The sequence below is a fragment of the Cajanus cajan genome, chromosome 1 (genome assembly GCF_000230855.2).
Source record: "Cajanus cajan strain Asha chromosome 1, NIPB_CcT2T_4, whole genome shotgun sequence".
In the NCBI taxonomy this organism is placed as follows: Eukaryota; Viridiplantae; Streptophyta; class Magnoliopsida; order Fabales; family Fabaceae; genus Cajanus; species Cajanus cajan.
The window spans coordinates 2801473-2824252 of NC_138517.1; the positions used below are offsets into that span (position 1 = coordinate 2801473).

The 22780-nt window shown below is 31.8% G+C and overlaps 4 protein-coding genes across 5 annotated transcripts; 3 read left to right on the forward strand and 1 right to left on the reverse strand.

The window, feature by feature from the left end:
• Nucleotides 1-98: 98 nt before the first annotated feature.
• LOC109813448 (uncharacterized) lies at nucleotides 99-10342 on the forward strand. Its single transcript, XM_083072767.1, has 7 exons — nucleotides 99-2586; nucleotides 2717-3777; nucleotides 3939-4040; nucleotides 5364-6365; nucleotides 6456-6531; nucleotides 7739-7829; nucleotides 8063-10342. The coding sequence occupies exons 2-4, from the start codon at nucleotides 3736-3738 to the stop codon at nucleotides 5514-5516; spliced, it is 297 nt and encodes a 98-aa protein (XP_082928893.1). The 5' UTR covers nucleotides 99-2586; nucleotides 2717-3735; the 3' UTR covers nucleotides 5517-6365; nucleotides 6456-6531; nucleotides 7739-7829; nucleotides 8063-10342.
• LOC109813446 (uncharacterized) lies at nucleotides 361-2108 on the reverse strand. Its single transcript, XM_083069670.1, has 3 exons — nucleotides 1971-2108; nucleotides 1181-1200; nucleotides 361-787 (listed from the first exon to the last, which is right to left on the reverse strand). The coding sequence occupies exons 1-3, from the start codon at nucleotides 2106-2108 to the stop codon at nucleotides 361-363; spliced, it is 585 nt and encodes a 194-aa protein (XP_082925796.1).
• LOC109813444 (uncharacterized) lies at nucleotides 6210-8242 on the forward strand. Its single transcript, XM_083069714.1, has 6 exons — nucleotides 6210-6365; nucleotides 6412-6531; nucleotides 7311-7367; nucleotides 7815-7961; nucleotides 8063-8122; nucleotides 8213-8242. Exons 1-6 carry the CDS (start codon nucleotides 6210-6212, stop codon nucleotides 8240-8242), a joined length of 570 nt encoding a protein of 189 aa, XP_082925840.1.
• Nucleotides 10343-13771: 3429 nt separating the features above from the next.
• Nucleotides 13772-22198, forward strand: VRN5 (Fibronectin type III domain-containing protein). 2 transcript variants are annotated; one of them, XM_020377635.3, is made up of 5 exons: nucleotides 13772-13986; nucleotides 14987-15054; nucleotides 18770-19397; nucleotides 19806-20116; nucleotides 20415-22198. In XM_020377635.3, the coding sequence occupies exons 2-5, from the start codon at nucleotides 15024-15026 to the stop codon at nucleotides 21602-21604; spliced, it is 2160 nt and encodes a 719-aa protein (XP_020233224.1). In that variant the 5' UTR covers nucleotides 13772-13986; nucleotides 14987-15023; the 3' UTR covers nucleotides 21605-22198. The 2 variants fall into 2 exon arrangements, with proteins under 2 accessions (XP_020233224.1, XP_029130233.1); XM_029274400.2 differs by lacking the exon at nucleotides 14987-15054 and having other exon boundaries at nucleotides 13775-13986.
• Nucleotides 22199-22780: the final 582 nt, after the last annotated feature.

Sequence of the window (22780 nt, forward strand, 5' to 3'; positions counted from 1 at the left end):
TAATAGGTTTGCTGAGATCAAAACCAATGTCACATTTCGGAAATTGTAGCCCTGTATCATGTGCCATGTTATTTTCATCTTTTTTTGAGCAGCATTTGTTTCTTGATGGACCCCCCCCTCTCCCCGCCGCAATTTTAAGAATCACATAACTATTACTTCCAAAGTCTGACTACATAACGCACTTTGCTACCACAACAATGTTAAGCACACCATTTACACCAACCGTTTTCCATTGCCTCCCAATCTATTTAGATTGGAGTGGGGAGTGGAAGGATTCTCAACATATTACATGCAAGGTACACAAACCAAAGCCGTCTAAAATAGAAGAGGCAAAAGTGAAGAATACATACAAGATACAGTTCAATGTGGCAGTAGTATCTTAATTCCGGCTTTCTGCTCTGGAGTCAACCTTGTTGGGAATTTGATCGTAAGATTACCCCTCTTTGAAGGATCTTTAGGACTCGGCATCCATTCCCTAGGGACCACCTTTTCATAGTTTGGATGAATCACATTGTTTATTGGAATATTGAGAACCCTGCCATCTAGTGTTGTAAGATGGACAGTGTGGCCTGTTAAAGCTTCTGCAAGTGACACCTTTTGTGTCACAACCAAATCGTTACTGTCTCTAGTAAACTCGGGATGAGGTTTCTCGTCAATAACAAACACAAGATCCAAAGCAATAATGTTTGGTTGCTCATTTCCTTTTTCTGGGAAAGTGATCTTGGTCCCCTTTCTCCACCCGAGTTTAACTTCAATCGTCAAGATTTCTTCAACCGGCAAAGTTTTCCTGCAATAAAGAAAAAACTCCGAAACATAGTAGCATATACGAGTTTACTAATTATGCATGTAACTAGGATTTAATTTGTATATTTTCTGACTTATTTTCCTTTCCTAGTTTCCTTAAATTAGTGAATGTCAATCATGCTAAGGATTTCCTCAAGCGATTCAGAAATATTTCTCCATTTTAAAGTCTTTCTTTTTTGTTAATTTTTAGGTTATTAATTAATTATGAAATTCTATGTAACCAAATAAACTTATAGATTACAGCTGATATTCACCAGTAACGGTTTGAGCAGCAGTAAACAAGCCACTTGAGTGGGTGGGCCAAATTTTAGATCTTCTGGAAGGCTAATTTAGGAGGGGCTTCTAGTTGCAACAGTGCCCAAGTGGTTAGTCTCACAGTTTGCCAGTGGGGATACCCTACTCAATAACCAAAAAGAGAAAAAAGAATATTACAAATATTTTCTGGTTTGAAAGAAAAGCAAATGCATGCACCAATGTCGGTTTAGTTCTAATGATGGAGCTATAGTTAAAATTTTAAACATTTTAATGTTAAATGGTTCTTCATATACTCTTTATGGACTTGATTATAAGCAAAATTAACTAACTTGTGCATTAATTAAAAAAGCTAGTTAACATCTTTTAATTTTGTTAATCTTAATTAAAAACAATTTATTCTCCTATACTATTGCCTCACATTGAAACTTGATGTTAAGAAAAAAAAAATTGTCATTGGAAATAAAATCTCAATTAAATGAAGGGTTTTTTTTGTGTGGAGATTATAATATTAAATAGGATAAAATTAGTTAATATTTGTTTACATTAAGATTCACTATACACGAGTTATTTATTTATTGCTTATATTTGAGTTTGGAGGAGTAGTATGAACGAGTCCTACATTGGAAATATAGGATTCTAGTGTTTGATTTATAAGACCTTGGACTCTAACTACAACAACTGACTTTTATTGATTGTTTTATCCAAGGATTTTATCAATTGGTGTAAAAGCCTTCCATCACGTCTCTTAGCGGCAAATGAGCAGTGTGTTCAAGATTATTCAAAGGGCTAGTGTACGGCTAGCTCGCATGGGCGCAAACATTATAGTGTGGTGGGATGTTAAGATCCAATTGCTAGATGAGGCTTGAGTCTCACTTTAAAAGTACGAAATTCTAATGTAGGGTTTATAACACCATAGACTTTCCAACTACAACAACTAGCTTTTGTGGTTTGGTTGTCCCAAGGTTTTTGACATAAAGTATGGTGTAAATATGTCTAAGCAAGTAATGGGATGTTTGATCTTTGTCACATTTCAGGAAAGTAATTATCATCGTAATTGACTTTAATGTAATGGTGTGTTGGAATTTTTGACTAATAGTGTATTATATGACATTTGGATTTTTCCAATTATGCTATACTATAAAAATAAGATTTTATTTAATTATATATTTCTGTATATTATATCGTGGTCTGATAAAAGTATCTATACATTTTAGTACTCTGGTGGTTTAAACATGAAGAAAACTAAAGCAGTCCAAAATATTCTTCTAAGATTTAGGTCATAGCAAAGTCAAACAATTAAATAATTTGATTCTGAACTGTTTCGTTCATCAGATGAATGGTTAACCAATGGTTGTGCATGTGAAAATGTACAATTGCTGCTGTTCTTGTATCCAATTCTTAAGAACACATGTTTTCTAAATATCAGGTCGTTCCTTGTCAAATAGTGTTATCAATCTTGGCATCCAGCATCAATATGCAGAGGCCTTAAGCCAACTTGGATTTGAGTTTGAAGTTTTGGCAGAGCAGGTGTTATTAATGTTTAATTTAATCATTTTGCATTTTCCAGTCTACTGTTGTAGATTTATTATTTCAGAGTGAACATTCAATGTGGTTATATTAATCCCTTAATATACATGTATGTGACATCGCTGACAAGGAAGGAGATGCAGCCTTAGGCAATGGTGGCCTTTCTCGTCTTTCAGCATGCCAAATGGATTCTTTAGCAACTTTGGATTATCCTGCGTGGGGGTATGGTCATGGTGTGACTTGCTGAGTTGTTGTAAATTTTTTCTAGCAGGTCTGAAACAATAAGATTTTCACCATAATGTTTTCAGTTTTTTTAAATTAATTTTTTAAACGTAGATATAGGCCGTGAGCTATGAAGTTGGCCTTAAAAGCTTGGACATCCATTACTTAGTTTTTTGATCACATTTAGTTGTTATGATGCCCAAAGTTTTTCCAAGTCAACAATAATTACATTGTGTGTACGTATGGTGCTATTTGTCAAACAAGAATAACACTGTCTCAATGTCTCAACAGCTTAGTTTCTAAATTATAGTTCACATTCTGAGTGTCTTGTCCCAAAACTGTATGAATTTGGAAGTTCTTCTATTTATTGTCAACAATGGTTATTACCAGTTTCTGTACAAATTGTGCCTCTGAAACCTTCAGTGCTATACAGGACTACATCTTATTTGTCAGTTAATTTTGCAGTGTTATTTTTATACTTGTTTTAAGTTTCAACCTACTTGGTGATTCTGGAACTATGCAGGCAAACAGAAGTATACTTATTTTGCGCTTTGTCTTATACAAAACAAATATGCCTCTTATCTAAAGACAGGATGCTGTCAGCTGAGTTTGTGAGCTTGATCTTCACTTTGCAGTTATGGTCTGCGTTATGAATATGGATTGTTTCGTCAGGTTATAGTAGATGGCTTTCAACACGAGCAACCTGATTATTGCCTGAACTTTGAAACCCTTGGGAGATAGAGTGGATTCATGTAACATATGAAGTGAATGTTTGCCCAGCTTCCATAAGTTATGCCTTTTGAGTCATTTATGGTTTCTGTTCATATTATTGCCTTTATTTCACTTTATCACCTAAAATTACAAGCTGACTGTATCTCTATATTTTACTGAATGGATTAGTTCTATGGAACTGTTGAAGAGGTTGATATGAATGGAGAAAAACATAAGGTTTGGGTCCCTGGAGAGATGGTAAGAATGGTATTTTTAATTTGGTTTGCAATGTTATTTTTTTTCAATAACATATTTTCAAATAATTATAGATGTATGCCTACTGCTACCTGTGTTGCATTTCTTTAGACTTGTGGAATGTGCATAATGTTGATGAGGAACTTGTTCTTCCTGAATTACAGGTAGAAGCTGTGGCTTATGACAACCCAATACCCGGTCACGGGACAAGAATTACCATCAACCTTCCACTATGGGCTGCTAAACCTAGTAATCAATTTGATTTGGTAATTTTCTTAAGAATAAGCATCTGCTCCAAATTTGGGACTAAAGTATTGGCATGATGGTATCATAATATAGGTTTAAGTAAATAAAAAATAACTAACTGTAATTATGTGGCTTTTACAATAAATTATTTTGTTTAGGTCATTAATCGAATGGTCATACCTTTCCTGAGAGTGAACTTAGCTTAGAATCAGATGAGAAGTGGTTTGCTGTAGTCCATTATTTGCAGTTTAGTTTGACATATCTCTTTCTTTATTTGGCCTAGGGTGAGCTATTGAACCCTTTTTTTCCTATTGGAGATTACATTAATTCTGTTGTTAATAAACAAAGGGCTGAAACCATAAGTAATGTTTTGTACCCTGATGACCATTCTCATCAGGTATGCCTTTATTATTATTTTTAAATTATGATGTAGTTGTTGGCTTGTTGCTATTATCTGTTCAAAACTTGTACTTTTCTATTAGCTTTGTCTCTGTTGTTTATAATGAAAGCTAATAACGCAATATGTTTGGCTGTGAATTTTTTATTGTAAGAACAAGAGACTCCCATATTGCTTTCATTTAAGATTACTTACTTTAGTTTCATTGTTTCTTTAGAGATATAGCTACATTTACTTTTCTATTTTTTTTTGTAAATTGTATTACATTTCTTCTGTTAGATTAGTCATAGGTTAGTTACTTTTGATGACTCAGCTCTGAGTCATTCTGACAGCTATATATAGCGGGTTCTCTTGTATTCAGAATAATCAATGAATCATTTCTTCAGTTATATCTATCTTTCCCTTTTGATTCTCTTTCTCTGTGATTTCTATTTTATCTGATAGTTTCCTCACTGTATTAGATAATTTATGTATAAAGCTTTGTGTAGTTAATGGAGCCTTATATTCCTTTAGTGTCTTTTGCTGTTGTTTTAAAATGATATTTTCTTTTTGAAAATTCTGTGTTTCATTTTTTTACTGACTCGGCATAGTTGTTTATAGAATTGATAATCTGCCAAAAATTATGGGTGAAGGCTCAGTGAAGAAACTTGGTGCTAATTGTTGAATGAACAGTGGTTTTTTTATTATCTTCTGCTTTTGTTCTCAAAGTTTTCCTTTGTCAATGTGTGGTTCTGTGCATTACTTTAATGTTAAGATTCCATGCATTCTATTTTAGTTTGTTTTAGTTGCCTCCCATGCAATATTGTTTGCCACATTTGGCATAACAGTTGGTAAAAACATCACATTAGGATGTTTATACGGTTAGTTGAATTTTTCATGAAAAGGATGAAGAGTATTCAATCCCTCTTGTCACATTACCAATTTGAGTTTTATTTTCTTTTTTCAGGGGAAGGAACTGAGATTGAAACAACAGTTTTTCTTTGTTTCAGCATGTTTACAAGATATCATCCGAAGGTTCAAAAAAGCACATAGTAATTTTGATGAGTTGCCAGATAAGGTTCATTGTCAAATATTTTGTACTTGCACATTTGGTTGTTAATTGGTATGGTGATTACTGAACACACTGTTTCAAAAACTATATAGCATTCAATAATATGTAATTTATATATTTTTAAGACAAGGTTCTGAAATTCGCTTGACCATTCAAAGTTCCAGGTTAGCCCATGGCCATTTCTAAATGTCACCATTCCTTCATTTTTTTATTTTTTTTTTGTAGTGATTCTATTCCATTAGGATTCATGGGGTTTTCAGGTTATCCCACGCTAGACATGGAGAGAAGAAACAAGAAAAACAGAGAAAGGAAAGGAAAAAGAATGCTTTGACCGTGTCCAATGTTTACTGAATTACAAAGAACCTAAGGAGAAGATTCTCCTTCAAAGAGTTTCCCCTTCATAAATGGTTTCTCCTTGCTACAATAGAGCTAATGCTCAATTTGCCACATGATAACAAAACAGAATTCCCACTCTTCTACACTATCCTCCTATTCAATTCTAATTCCCTATCTTGAAAACTTTAACTGTCTAACTATCCTAGCTAACCATTCTCCAGCCCTCTCAGATTTCTATCTGTTGATTCAGTATATGTGAAAGTGGATATTATATGAGTTAAATTATTGTATGCATTAGCTGATCACTAGTGAGTAGTGACATAATTGTGTTCTCAGTACTGTCTTGCAACTTAAGGTTTTCCTTTCCTAAAGGACACCCATCCATCTCTTTCAATTGCTGAAATTATGCGAATATTGATTGATGAAGAACATTTCGGCTGGAATAAAGCACGGGATCTTGTATGCATAGTTTTCTTTTTTACAACTTACTCAGTGGTAGCTGAAGGACTAGAGAAAATCCCTGTTGACTTGCTTGGTAGCCTTCTCCCTCGTCATTTACAAGTATGTTCATCAATACATGCTTTCTGAGTTTCTGTATTTTATGTAGTGGTTTACCTTACGTATGTATTTCACCAGCAAATTCAATTTCAGCAAATTGAAGAAAAGGATTGGTTTAGATTACAACCGGTTGTCTCGGGTGTCAATTGTTGAAGAAGGTGCTGTCAAGGTATTCTAGAATAATTTGTCAATGCTTAATCTGGTAATTTTGGTAGGCTTCAATTTCTTTTTGCATGTGCTTATTTGTTTTTTTTTACTACGAATATTGTAAGTTATGCAATCTGACTATCCGATAATGTCTAGTGTTATGTATATTAATTCTTAAAACAAAGACTTACTGAATTGAGAGGCTCTAATATCTAAAGGAAAAAATATGCACTTAATGTTTGAGCTATTAGGAATCGGATAATTTACATCACAAGTCAAAATCATATTAGATGCCAATTTACCATATATTTCCATCGATCAGTGGTGGCTTCAATACCACAGCAGGTTCCCTCATAGTTCAGTCAGGTTTGGGCAACTCACTAACACTTCATTGGCAGCAGCATTCCATTTGAAAGTTTGGCAAACAACTAGCGGATATAATTAAGTTTCTAGAGAAACCCAGAGAAGCTGAGTATAAAATTTAGGATAATTTTTTTTAAAAAAAAATTGTATTGATCCAGTCAAATCCAGTGGTTCAGTTACATAGATGATATTTATACAAGGATTATCCTAACTAATACAACTAACTAGTTCAGGAGTTACAACTAAAATGAAACTGAACATACTGTTGGCTGCTGTGTGTGACTGTGATACTGCAGGGTGAGTAACTATACTCGCAACCCCTCCCAAAACAAGCTCAAGGTGGCTGAGCTGTAGAACTGGGCTCAAACACTTTGAGCTTGGACCTGAGAATTTATGATGTAATTATACAATACAAACATTGATGGTTCAAATTTGCAGGACTTCTATGAGCTATGGCCTGAAAATTTTCAATTCAAGACAAATGGTGTAACCCGGGTAGAAAATAAGTTACTATTATAGTATATATTTAATGAAACTGTTGCTCTCCTGCTATGTATGTATATGAGTGGCTTAGTCTTGAATTGGGTCGTATCTGTTGGAAGAGCTATCTTTCATATTTAGAATTGTTGTTTGTGACTGACTAGTATAAAGTCTGTTGTTGATACTCAATAGAAATACACACATCTAGTTTCCCTATATGAAATTGGTTACCTCCTTGTAAGTACCATTGCTGGGAGACTTGTATCTTGATTACATCTTAAATAGTGCTATCCATTAACCATGTAAGTTTAAGATGCTTCTTTTACAATTCGTTGTGCATATTTCTCTTCAGACTAAACTTTGTTTGTGGTATTTGACAATTGCAGCTATTGTTCATTAGAAAAAATGTGACTGTGTGTGTACTGTGCAACAACTATAAGCCGGTGAATTGATATTTGTCAGTGTCGATGGATTGTGGTGAGCAATCCCAGTTTATGTGCTCTTATATCAAAATGGTTAGGAACTGAAACTTGGATACGTAATACTGACCTTCTCACAAGGTTGAGAGATCATGTTGACCATATTGATTTCCATCAGGAATGGAAAATGGCAATTTTCCAAGTTTTATTCATTTTTCATAGAATTTCTTTATATTAGGAGAAACTAAATATGGTGTGCTCTGATATGGCTGTGTCCTTTTGACATTGTAGGTTAAAAAGGTCAATAAAATGAGGCTTGCTGAGTACACTGAAGCAATGAGTGGTGTGAAGGTTTTAAGTGAAATAATTTTACCTGAACTTTTCTTCTCTTTTTCATTAAGACCATAAAATTCATTTTTCCTATATTATTCTTAGTTATAGGTCAGTTTGGATGCAATGTTTGATGTTTAGGTGAAGCATATTCATGAATATCAATTATTTTTCATCAAAATAAATTATTATTAATTTAAAAAAATCACTTTAAGATTTATTTTAGATTTAACAATATGTTAGGTTGACAACATTAAAAAGGACAATGTTTAAATTAAATTTATAATTTTACATGCTAATTTTACAAGAATAAAAAAAATGTGTACTCTAATTCTGAGTATAATGCTAACATAAGTTAGATTATTAGATCCAGTTTTGTCAAATAAAAATATAATTAAAATTTTAATATCATGTGTTAAGCTAATCTTTAATGTTTTTGAAGATTAGCTTGTATTATGGGTCCATAACTCCTCTCCAAAGAAACTCATCACTTGGATATAACTAATACAATCACAACCATAATTACATTCTTTACATAGACGTATTATATGGAGCAAACCGGAGAAGATTATTATAAACTTAATTGTGATGAAGTACTTTCAGTAAAATTTATTATTTTTTGTAAAGGTATTATTCGAGATCATTGTGTTAATTGTATTATTATTGTTTTAAGATCTTATTCGATAGTGTAAGCCGAATAGAGAGTCATTTATCATAGATTGAAGATCATTAAAAAAAAATTCTCAAAATATACTAGTATAATCAAACTCTACTTTAACAATTAAATTTCTAAGAGATAGTTATAACATGATTGTATTATGCTCTTATTAATAAGATGGTTAATATGACCAACCTAGATAAACATGTTAATTATTTCATATTTTAAGATAGGATAACTAAGAAATTGATATTTTTTTTTAAAAGAAATTATTTATTATCAGAGAACATTCTTATTTGAGTTTTCTCCTTCTTGAATTTATTTTTCTATATTTGTAAATATTTCTAATGTAATTTTCTTTTGGTAAACTTAAGTTTGAGCTTATAGTTCTCCTTTTATATATATAAAGTAATGATAATTTGATTGATTTTCAATCCTTGGCTAATCATAAATCAGTTCGTGTCAAACCACATTTATCCCATGCAACTCGTGGCTTGGCTAGGATAATATATCATTGTTTTATATCCATTTTAAAAGAAATTACCGTGGACTTGCCTCAATACAGGTCCTAATTAAAATTAATACAACATAGAAAATAATGTACGGGTGAAATTTATTTATGAGAATAATTGAAAAACCAAATATCATATTTGAACAATTATTTATTTATATTTTCCTTGTGATGGATCATGAAACACGATATCTCTCATTCTCACGTACCAAACGCTTATCCAAACAACAAATTTTGTCTCCAATGGTATATGTCGAAAATAAATAAAATGAAAAAAATAATTAGTAGTAATATAAATTATAACTTATAACATATATTAAATAGATAGTCTGATTTAGTGTATATATTTATTTTTTGAATAATTTTATCTTTAAACTTTTAAATAATAAAAATATTAAAAACTAACTTTTTATAAACATTAATAATTTTAAAATATTTTAATTAAATAAAATATAAAATGAGGAATGAGTAATAATAATTAAATAATATTATTCTGATGCACGCGCAATGGATAGAAGGGGAAAGGAAGGTTGGATGGCGTGAGGTATTATTATTGCTAAATGTACCCTTTTTTTCTGCTGCTGGCTGGTGCACCCTATCCCTATGGCCCCCACTCAATACTTTCTCCATTCACCTAAATTTAATCAATATGATTTGTTGCCCTAGTTAGTAGTTAGTAGTTAGTAGTTAAACCACCAAACATTTACATGCTTCCAAGACCATATACATGTTTCTTCAATTAGGTCTTGTTATGGTTGTTCGTTAATCAAATGCAGAATTTTATTTTACTAGTACCTTTCAATGTATATTAATATATTAAAATGTAAAGATATATTTTTGAGATAAAAAATTTAATTTTGATTACAACATACTATCAATTTTATATAAGAAATTCTACTTAAATTTTTCTCATATTTAATTGGTAATTTCTTGTTTGATATATGTCATTGTGAATTTTTTTTGGATCAATAATGAGATTATTTTCTATGAGATAAGTTATAAATAATTGTAAAAAAAATAAGATCAAAATTAATTAATTTATAATACATAATATATGAATGTAGGATCAAACAATTGTGTGTATCTTTTTATACAATAAATAAAATTTAATTGAAATTTTTATTTTTACGTTATTTAAGTAGAAACCATTCAACATGTTCTTAAAACTAAAGTAAATTTTAAATTGATATTTTATTAATAAAATAACAAAATAAGTAGGGGTTTTAAAAAAATATATTCTTTCATAAGTAATTGTACATCATGTATCAAAGGAAAAACTCACTTTACTTATATCTTAAACAAGCTAAACTAATATATAAGGTCTAATACAATTAACATATAGTTTAATTGTTTAGGCATGTTTAAGAGTTTAATTTATTTATCATGTGTATCAAAAAAAATTTGAGAGATAAAACTCATTTTGATAATCTTTAAATCTCAAAAAGAATTAAGCTTTAAATATCTTTTAGAAACACCATAATGCATACAAATTATAACGTTAAATTTTATTAATATTTGTTGACATGAGTCAAACATAAGTTCTTTATTTAAATAATGTCAAACTTGAGTTTTACATGTCAAGGTTGATGTACTCAAAGACTCTTTATTTCATTCACGTTGAATGTAAGTGGTATGACGTCAGGTGTGAGCAAGTCAGAGGCTCTCTACCTCATCACCATTAGGCATGGGCTGAATGGCGTCATACGTGGCTCTAGTGAATAAAAACCTTAATTTAGTTGATTGAAAATGTTGAATCATGAAGATAGTGGCTTCTTATGATGATGTTCTAAGTTAAGTAAGTTGAAAGTTGATTTTGTATTAAAGTTATATGGTGATAAAATTTATAGTGTTGAATAGAGTCATGTTGTGAATGTTTAATGCATATAGTTGTATTGTGTTGATTGACTTATAACTAGAGTAAAAAAGTATTTTTTTAAAGATGAATACCCATTATGAAGATATGATGTTGCAGTGATCTAAGAGCCTAGTTGTTGAAAAATCCATTTTGAGTATAATTATTTTTTGAAGTGGAGTGTTGAATCTCCTCTAAATTTTTAGTTGATATCGTATGGGATAAGGTTGAGTCATACTGGTGGAGAGAAGTGACCAACTGATTAAGGTATAAAGTCAGTGACCAATATTTTTTTAGAAACTTGAAATAAGGATTCATGTTAACTTATGCTTGAAACAAATGTAAAAAGTATGTCATATTTTAAATAATTTTATTATTTAATCAAAGTTTTAGATCCGTGTAGTTGCATTACACATTTTCATATTATTGTTTTACTACAATATAATGCTTATTTCATAAGTAATTAAGAAAAATAAAACACTTACATGGACACGAATTACTTACTAATTTTATGTGATGGAAAAATGTTTTTCTAATAAATGTTTACCTTAGTTTCCACGATAATTTTGTAAGAATAAATACTCACTGAGCATTGTATTTTATAAAAATAACAACGCATTGTATCCTTAGTTTTTCAAGTAAAATGTAAAATGAGTTTCGAAGTTATCACATCTTCTTTTATGTGATGGGAAAACGTATTTTTCTAAGAAATGTAAACTTTACTTTTAATTACAAAGAATAGTAAATATAACACAAATGTAATGTATTTTTAACCACTTGAGTGAGACTAATGTAGAGGATTTGAGTAAATTACAATTACATTATTAAAATCACTGTACACAAACTCAAGAATATTCTTATAAGGTAGAACAGTCTTTAGTTTACCAATTTAACGTAATATTTACCTAACATGTTTACAAAATAATTTATAGTTGAGAAAAAATAGAACCTTGAAGTATCAAGATTGTATAATTTTTGCTAGCAAAAAAAAAAAATGACAATGTATTTCTCGTATTCCCATATTACAAGTTTTGCATGAAGAAAATTGAATTGAATTTTTGTTGGAAAGTGTTGTTTTTGAATTAGAAAGAAGTGATTAGGTTATTGGTATTGAATGGGTGGGAAGTACAAGTGTTGATAGTGATTACGTAAAACAGAAGCAAAAACAGTTGCAGTTGCAGTTGCAGCGGATTTGATACTTCTTTAATTTTCAACAAAAGGGGGCATTAATGTCCATCAATCTTTCTTTTATACCTGAAAACGACCGGTTGGTATGCTCAAACTAAAAAAAGATAAACCCATCAACACTATTTTTTTTTATTTTTATATCTATTCATTTCAAAATTTATAAAATTACATAAACCTTATCTATTTCAATTATAAATTAATTCTAAAAATTTGGTCAAGTAGAATATGACACACTCTCATATCTAACATGTGGTGTGTTTGAATTTTTACCTATCCCTTTTAAGGTGAGGAAATATTCTCATTACATAAATCTCTTCATTTCACCTTTGATTTTAGTTTGTTTTCTTTGATTAGAAAAAGAAAACAACAACTTTAGTTTCTTAAAATGATACTATTACATGTAACAAAAAATATATATATTAGTCATAATTAGTTTCCTATTAATTTTCTTTCATTAAATGTGTTAAATTTTAGTTGATATAGCATTTCTTGTTACTTATCACATGTAATTAAATTAACTAAATTAATGTAATAAATAAAATAAAAAGTTGAATTTAACTTTATGCACTTTGTTTCAAGACAATAACTTTGTTATTTTTGCATTTTATGCAAACTGAAAAAAAAAAATACATTTTAATGTTTTAAAACAGATTAACAAACACACTTAAAGATATTTTAAGTCTGAGTGAAAATGAATCAAGTCAAGTTCATCTTTACTAGACTTAAATTGAAAATACATGATTATAGTTGAAATATAATTTTTATCTATTATATGTTTTTTTTTTAAGTTTTGGTTTGGTCTACCTAGAAGTTCGACTTATTCTATTTAAAAAAATAGACAACTTACTTGCAAACATGTCGAAGGATCTACATTTTATAAGTATGTAAAAAATATAAAAAAAAAGTATTTATCTTTTAATAAATTCACAAATATCACTTTTTTATATAAGTTAAATAGATTAAATATTTAATAAATAAATAAATAAATAATTTTAATATATTATGATTTTTAACACAATAGTCATAAATATTTTTATCCAAATATATTGGTCTTTTAAACGTAATAATTTTTTAATGATAAAATGTGATTTTTTAATTAAATAAACTTTAATAAAAAATTTACTTGACTTATTTTTCTTTTAAAGATTCTTGGTCTGACTCTGACACGAGTCTCATGTATACTAACTATGTCATATCATATGTGCAGTGTTATGATAAAAGAAAAGTGAAACATTTTAAATTTAGAATATAATATAATATTAGAATGAAAAAGTAAAATCTATTTTAACAATTTTCACTACAAAAAATTTTAATTAAAAACTGTTATTAATATTGAATATTCCTCGAAAAAAAGAAAAGAAAAGAGATTGGAGTAGCAGCAGCGGAGCTGACTATGACATCCGTACTCATGCAAAAACCGAACCGTTCAAACTACCGCCATCCACGCGCCACGCCTCGCGCGTGACGTTCCTCCCTCCCTAAAACGTGAAGGACTCGTACAAAATGAAGCTCCTCTTTCTTCTCTTTCTCTTTCTCTTTCTCTCTCCATCGAAACGCCACAACGCAAACTAACAACCACCACAACCACACCAACAACGTTTCTGTCTGCTCCTGTTGTGTCTCTTGTTTCGGATTCATGCCAATAAACCCTTGATTCCTCTCCCCATTCTCCCGAGGTCAGTGATTAACCGCTTTTCCTTTTTCTTTTCTTTTTTTTTTCTTCTTTCGATTCCTTTTTCCTCGCAGATTCGTTCTCGTTTTCGCCTCTGCCTTCACGTTCGCCTCGTGATTTTCGCAATAATTACCGCTTTTATTCCTTTCTAAATTTTCCTTATTCCTTTTTTTTTTAAATTAAAAAAAAAAATATTATAGATATCAGAGACTCTCTGATTTCTTCTCCCTATTGTTAATGCGCGCAATGCGTATTGGAATTTGGAAGAGCGGTTAAATCGTGATGTTGCTGCGCTTCTGCTATTCTCCATACCTTCATTTTCTCAATTATTTATCTCTATTTTGTGCTGTTATTGTTATGGAATGTATTAAAGTCAATAATTAATAATATAATAATAAAATGATTAATAATAATAGTATTACTTTTGATTTAGCTGTTGAATGTTAATTGTAAGTGGATATTTCTCATGAGGCAAGGTAGATTTAAGTCAAATGGGTGAAGATAATAAAACTGTATATGGAGTTTGATTTGATTTGATTTTTTGTTTTAGTTTTTAATTTTATGGTAGGTGTCATGTACTTTTAGGTTTGCGTTCTGAATGGATTTGCTTATTGTGCTCAAGTCATGAGAGAAGCTACATTCTGACTTTGGTGTATTTGAAACACGGTTCATCCGTGCCGTGGTAGATTATTTCTTTTTTTGTTTGTTAAAGGTAAATGAAAAATAAGTGAACAATCCAAAATGAATTTTTGAAGTGTTCGATAATTGTTGTTTGCTCTTCTTGATCTTTTCGAATATGGCTTTAAGTGTTGTGTTGAAGTTTTGGTTAACTGGTGTTTGTTAATTTTCTTTGGTGTGATATACATGGCTTTGACTTTACTAAATTGTTTCCTTTTTCCGTTCACCTGGGAGTGGAGTGGAGTGGAGTGTTGATTCACGCATGACACTCATTTCGTCTTAACAATAACGTAAGCACCCTTTTAATGCCATTTTTTCTTTGTCAGAGAACGGCCATTCTGGTACTGTTTTGGACACTTACAAATGAATTTAGAAGACAAGTTCCTTGCTAAAGGTACGAGCTTCTTTTTTTAGTTGGATCTTTCAGTGGTTACAAGTCGCAACAATTTGTTAACCTTTTCTGTTGTGTTTGTAGTGCTGACTGGTTGAGTGCTATGTGAGGGTTAGTGTAGTTTTCTTATACATTGACGCAAAGGCATGATTTAAAATGCCAACTGAAATTTCACACCGGGAAAGATGCATTCTGTGTGATTTGTCGAATGATTCTGTTATTTACTTATTTTGAGTGTTTTACAACTGATTAGCACACTGCTACATGTTTCAAAATATGTCTAACCATGTAGTCTCTTTTGCTTTCTTCCCTTATAAGGACTAATGTTTATGTACAGTTTCAGTCCACTGTATGGTGTAAATACTGAAAGTGGCTTCTTTGGAAAGCCTTTTGCCTTTGTACCATTATTTCAGTTAGTCACTTTATAGCCTCATGGTTCGTTGCCTCATAACTTTAATGTTGGTGCTTCATCAACTTTTGTTTCCTCTTTTGTTGGTGAAATATATTATAAATATGTGCTTAAAATGGGGTAATAGTCATACAATGATAAAATATACCTTGTACTGTAAATATATATGCTTAAGGTCATATATGCTGCATGGCTATTTTCTTTGACTCCAGGATCAATGCTATATTAGAATAAGCTTGTGAGGTTTAATAAATGCTGGACGCATATGGATATATCAAGTATTTTTCTATTTTCCCTTCTGTATGGTATAGTTTTCGAAAGTAATTGTGGGTATGTATTGCAATGCATAAAGGTATATCTAATTCCCTCTTCCTCTTTTTTGTTAATTGGAATTATATTATACTGAATAAAAAATTATTTGTTTCTTGTTGTATGGCAATGTTTTACTTTGTGACACCTTATTAAGGAAAATAATAATAAAGAATCACGTTGGCATAAGATTTACCCAATTTTTCATCAATAAATTAGGTAAGGCTATGAAGATTGTCTACAAAAACAGTCTGGGATTTTCTTTTAACTCAATGTTTTTCATGTTTTTCCTTTTATGTTTATTCACAATATGAATATCCATTTATTTTTTTCTCTTTAAACCTTGGGTGTGTGGATTTTGATGTATTAATTGTTTTCTGTTTTTATCATACAAAATTATGAAATATTTATGCATTAATGTGTTTTTGTTATGGATAGAGTATCATTAGATAGAATTGAAGTACATATAATCTTCCCAATTTGAACATACATTGTATAATTTGATAGTGTTATAAATGCTAAGAGTTGGGTGTGATTCTTGAATTTAGTCCTCGTATAACTAGCTCCTCAAAAAGTGGTTATGTTGTCCAAATTGTCTTGAGTTACCAAACTTGAAATTATTGGGTATTAAAAGTTTGACGTAATGTAATTTTGGTATTTCTACACCAATTACCTTTAGGATTTTCATTCCTAAATGTACAACTCACTCTACAGAAGATATTTCTTTCTAATTCTCTACTCAAGTAATTCTTTACCAATTATCCAAACACGGATTTTAGCAGAACTGCCAGTGTGTCTAGTGATTATATAATTATACTCCAATATTGATTATTTCTACTATACAGTTTTATGTTTATCTGAAGTAGACTTTTTATAGCACAAATTTAACAGTAACTTTCCCATGGGATACTCGGTTTTTCTTAATTTAGATCATGATCAAAGTATTACATTAATCTGAAATTGATTTGTATTTCTTCATAAGGAAATATACAAGATGAGAATACAATATGCTTTTTGAGCATGAGAAAATATTAATTTTTAATTATATACTTTTTGAGGACCAAATTTTCAAATACCTGGCAGGAAAGATCAAGATAATTAATTATACTTAAATGGTTGGATTGATGAAGAATACATTCCTTAAAAATATTTTGAATGGTGTACGTGTATACAGACTTGCACCAGTGTTAATTGAGATGTGCATAATAAATTAAAATTAAAACTGTAGGTCTTTTGCCTCTGCCTGCATAGAGTCTATATAAAGGGTTATTCCAAACTAATACGTGTATAAAGATTTGCACCAGTGTTAACTGATATGTGCATAATAAATTAAAAAATTATAAACTTTAGGTCTTTCTCCTTTGCCTTCTTAGAGTCTAGCCTTGGATTCCCTTCCATGATTTGCTACATTGTTTGACTGTGGAGATGCTCCTGTAGTGTCAACTCTGTCAAGATACCTCTTTTCTTTTCTTTTTCCATGATCTGGTGCTTGAGGTATTGACTTTCTCAGTCTCAACAGATTCTGTTATATATCCTCTATGTAGTCTTTTAAGTATTTAAATTATATGAGAATGCCTGATGTGTGCATGTATTTTAAGTGTCATGTCCTTTTTGCGTACTGTCAAACTTTTGGTAAGAAGGTCTGATTCCTATGGATTGGAATATAGTTTGGAGATTGTTATGTAGTTTTAACTGACTCAGGATAGCTCAGCTTTTGTCATTCCTATTTAATGATAAAATGTGCATTTCAACCGGAGGAACTGGATTCCTGTTCTTCTGTTCAGTCGTTGTTCATCTTGAACTGAAATAACTAATTACAATTTTTTTTGGGTATGTGTGTTTCTTTCTCTTAAATGATTAATTTTTTTTTCCTGATTTAGTATGGTATTAGCATTTGCTCATAATTTCAACATTGATGTTGATAAGTTTTAATTTCTTTTTTTAAGATGAATGTGGTAATGGATTTGACATGGTTTCCATCCATGCAAGGAGGAAGGCTTTCAAAGACATTGATTGTGTTCTAATTAGGAGTTAACATCAATCTGCTACTTCTTGATCCAATGATAAAGGATTTAAAATACAAGAGTCAGAAAGCTCAACAGCTTTATGTAGCATTATTTGGATAAGATTTGTTAATGTTTTTGAATTTTTGATGGATTTTGCATATGAATTAATGGTTGTCTCCTGAATCAACTCTTCAAAACTTTTAGTTTTTATATTCCTCACACAATTTGGTGCTTCAATTCTTTTTTTATTTTTATTTATTTTTTAAATAGAGTTTATGCTAGTTGCTTTCAACTTGTTCATTCTGTTATGCCTTCTCCCTTGTTCTTGGTTGGTTACAATCTGTAATTACTATTTTGAACAACTTCTTTACATTTTTCTATTGCAATGGAATAGGAAGGGTTCTGGGATACCTTAGTGCATGTGCTCTATCTACTGCTGATTGATGCATGCGTGAGAACTAGGTAGTAACATAACCATGATATGGTTACTTCTGATTGATGCCTATTTTTGATGTTGTAATATGAGGCTTACAAGTGTGGAGATAAAACAGGTATTGGTGTACAGATGTACTAATAATAACAGGTATTAGAGTGAGAATGAGACTGTATGTGCTGAGAGTAGCAACATATGCTCAGATTTGATGATAAATATAAACATTTGGGCCATGATTTTATTTGTGAAAGGAAATCAGGTAGGCTCTGTTGAAGCTGATTTTTAGGGTTAACCAAATCCGAATGTAGTCAATTATAGAAGGGCTGAATTTCCTCTATTCAAGGTTGAACTGCTCTATTATTACCCTTCTGTTCATATTTCTTTGGTGAAAACTGAGTATAGTTTATTGTTCGTTATTGCTCTGGATTAATGTGCTATTTTAGTTATTTCTCCTCAGCTGATCAACATATATACTAGAGTTTAGGTTTTGTTGTTTGCCCTAATTAGATTTTCCATCTGTTTCCACCACCGGATTTCTTTTTGATTGTTATTTCTGTCCAGTTTCTGGAGTTCAAAGCCTTTCATCCAGTGCCCAAAGTACTCCAGAAAAAAATGGCCATTCAGATGATGCTTCAAGAAGTTCAGAACTTCTTCAGGAATTCCTAAAATCTGGTCCTAAGAAGGAACTTCTGCGATCTTGCTTTGACAAGGACAAAAAGAACATTTCTTCAAAAAGCAGGATGACCGAAACTAAGTCATCCAATAAGATTATCAAGAAGCAGGACTCAAAAAAAGTTTCTGTTCTCAGCAATCAACCTTCTAGGAAGCAACATCGCAAAGGAGAAAACCCGGTGCGGTTCGTACCAGCACCTGACCCACCTAGTGATTTTGGACATTCAAACTCCTGGATCTGTAAGAATTCTGCCTGTCGAGCAGTTCTCTCTAAAGATGACACATTTTGTAGAAGGTGCTCTTGCTGTATTTGCCACCTTTTTGACGATAACAAGGATCCTAGTCTTTGGTTGGTATGCACATGTGAATCTGCTCAAGGGGACTCCTGTGGCTTGTCTTGTCATATTGAATGTGCTCTACAACAAGAAAAAGTAGGAGTTGTTGATCATGGACAATTGATGCAACTGGATGGTGGTTATTGTTGTGCTTCCTGTGGTAAAGTTACTGGGATACTTGGGTGAGTAATTTTCTTCACTTGCTGAGTTTCTGGATGTTTTAACACTATTCTTATGTTATTGATACAGTGAGGCTTTGATGAATCTTTCCCATTTGTGTTTATGCAATGAAATATGTATCAGGCTCTATTATGCATATATTGTATGAGAGAATTAAAAAAGAATTTTCCCATGTTTCCTGCCTCTCCTGTCCATATTTCACTTACATGACATGCATGCAACAATGAAGCAAACTTCATTTCCAAGAGAAATGAATTCCATTATGGCCTTTCTCTTTCAGTTCCTTTAATCTTATTGTGAAATAGAATATTGGGGCTATATAATACGTTTGCATCACTTTCAACTTGTGTTCATGACTAAAATTTTAGCCTATGTGGATGATGTTGGTGACTCATGTTTAATTCTGGCAGATGTTGGAAGAAGCAGCTAAATATAGCTAAAGATGCCCGGCGAGTAGATGTACTATGTTACAGGATATATTTGAGCTACAGGCTTTTGGATGGAACTTCGAGATTTAAAGAATTGCATGAAATGGTAAAAGAGGCAAAGGCTAAACTAGAAACTGAAGTTGGTCCAGTTAACGGGGTTTCTTCCAAGATGGCACGTGGCATTGTCAGCAGACTCCCTATTGCCAGTGATGTGCAGAAACTCTGCTCTCTTGCTATTGAAAAAGCTGATGAGTGGTTGGCCACTGTTCCCAATATAAATCCAGAATCCAGAGGTTGGAACTATTTTTTACTTTCTTTCTTTTAATACCTTAATTCTTTAAGTTTAATGGTCATGTACCGACAATGTAAAATAGTTTTATGTTGTTTACCCATTAGAATTATCAAATATCACCGTTAGTACGAGCTTTTATTTATTTATTATAAAAGTTGACAACTTACAATGGTGATTTGTGATTGGATGATAGTGTAAAATTATTTTACATTGTTAGTGCATCACCTGTTTTCTCTAATTCTTTTTGCTTGTCAAGCAATTTGATTTATATGATATATATGATGAATATTACCTTGCAGAGGGTTCACTTCCTGCAGCCTGCAAGTGTGTGTTTGAAGAGGTAACAGCTTCCTCAGTCAAAATCATTTTATTTGAAATTTCAAATGCATCTTCTGTAGACATTAAGGGATACAAGCTCTGGTATTATAAGAGCAGGGAGGAATCACACACTAAAGATCCTGTTTGTGTGTTTCCCAAAGCTCAGAGAAGGATTTTGATATCCAACCTTCAGCCTTGCACACAATATACGTTTCGAATCGTATCTTTTACGGATAAGGGTGACCTGGGTCATTCTGAGGCTAAGTGTTTCACCAAGAGCATTGAGATATTGGAAAAGAATTCATCTTCATCAGTTGCCATGAATCATAAAAAGGAGAACCTTCAAATTGAATGCAATTCTTCTGGCTCCAAAATGGAGCCCAATCCCACCTCGGCTGACTCTGGATTTAAGGTTCGAGACCTTGGCAAAATCCTGCATCTTACTTGGGCTCAAGAACAAGGTTGCTTTGAGGGGTTTTGCTGTGCTGGCAATAGAAATTGCTGTGGTCAAAGTGAAATGATCAAGCCTAGTAATCCACAAGAGCAGTTGCCTTTGGTTTCACGTGGTCTTGATCTAAATGTTGTTTCGGTGCCTGATTTAAATGAAGAACTTACGCCTCCATTTGAGTCTTCCAGGGACGAAGACAATGGTTGCACTTTGCAGCAGGCTGTTGAGGCAGATGATGATGCTGCTTCTCATGATTTGGAGAAAAACTTGGCAAGATCACACGGCAGTGGTGGTTCCCAAACATGGAACCATGGACCAACAGGAGAGGTTCCAGCTGTTGACTCGCGTGGAGATGCATGTAGGAAAAGGATGGCAAGCACAAATGAAGAGACACATGATTGTGACAGCACTTTGATAAATGGTTCTCCTTTGCGTGCATCTGATGGTCCATTCTCCTTAGATGAGAACTTTGAGTATTGTGTCAAAGTCATTCGTTGGCTAGAATGCCAGGGTCATATCAAGCAAGAATTTAGGCTGAAGTTGCTGACATGGTTTAGTTTGAGGTCGACCGAGCAAGAACGTAGGGTGGTAAATACTTTCATTCAAACTCTTATTGATGATCCAAGTAGCTTGGCAGGGCAACTAGTTGACTCATTTTCTGATATTATATCCAACAAGAGGCCAAGAAATGGTTTCTGCAATAAGGCTGTGTCATCAAGTTAAGGGTGTGGAATCCTGTTACACAAGATCCTCTTTGCTTCAAGACTACAAATCACCCTGATTGATTGTTTCTGCCTTCCTTGTACATGCATTTTTTATTACTCACCGTGATTCATTTTATTGGGACAAGTTTTTGTCCTGCTAAAAGGATTTGCATTGATGATTATTGATTGTGCAGACAGCAAGTAACTCTATTTATCCTTGAAGGGAAGAAGGATCTTTGCACAAGTCTCAGGATGTTGAAGGCAATTCGCTATTTTACTAAATTACTGCAATTGTTTATCAATCATGAATTTAATCACGTTAGATATTATTATTCTTGAACTTTCATTTCACAGCAACATTTGTGATGGCTGATTTCATTCATCCCATCATTCTTTTGTTATCTTTGATGTTTTTTCAACTCACTTCTAGGCTTGACTCTACTTCTACTATGGTTATCTTGATGTGGTTCTGTACTATGTAACCTAAGTGCTGATGCTGATGCTCTCTCATGGTTAGTTATCATTTGTAGGGTGTTGTAGGTCTGAAGTCACCATGAATAGTAAGCAGTAATTCATCTAAGCTGTTGCCACAATGGATAACATTGTTGTTGTATCGTTCTTGGCCATCATGTTAAGATTTTTCTTGGTCACCATGTTAAGGTTAAGGACACGATTCTAATGTTGCAACTACTTTTTAATTGAAACTTGAGAGTAAATGAAAAAAAAAAAAAAGCATCATCATATGTATAATGAAGTGACTAGATGAATCTTTTAGTTGATTTTTCTTTAAAAATGAATCATGTTTATCTTTTATTTCAAGTTCATTTAAAAAAAAAAAAAACTAACTATTCATGTATTTCTTAACGATTTAAATATATTTTTCTTTTTTTGCTCGATATTTTACTTGATTTTTAAACACTTTGTAGCAAGCGCATTTGTACACACGATCTAACAATGAGGTTAAGCTCTTACAATACATGATCACTGGTTGGTTTAGGGAATGAAGTTTATGAGGGTTAAAACAAATTGATTTAACTTTGTTTTAGCAATCATAATTTGAAAAGTGAAATTGATTTAAATATTTTAAAAATCTGATAATTTAATAGATTTTGTGCTTTCTATTAATATTAAATATTATTTTCAATTATTTTTTATATCAAATGGTTACAGCGAGATTAAAACATAGTTTAATGAT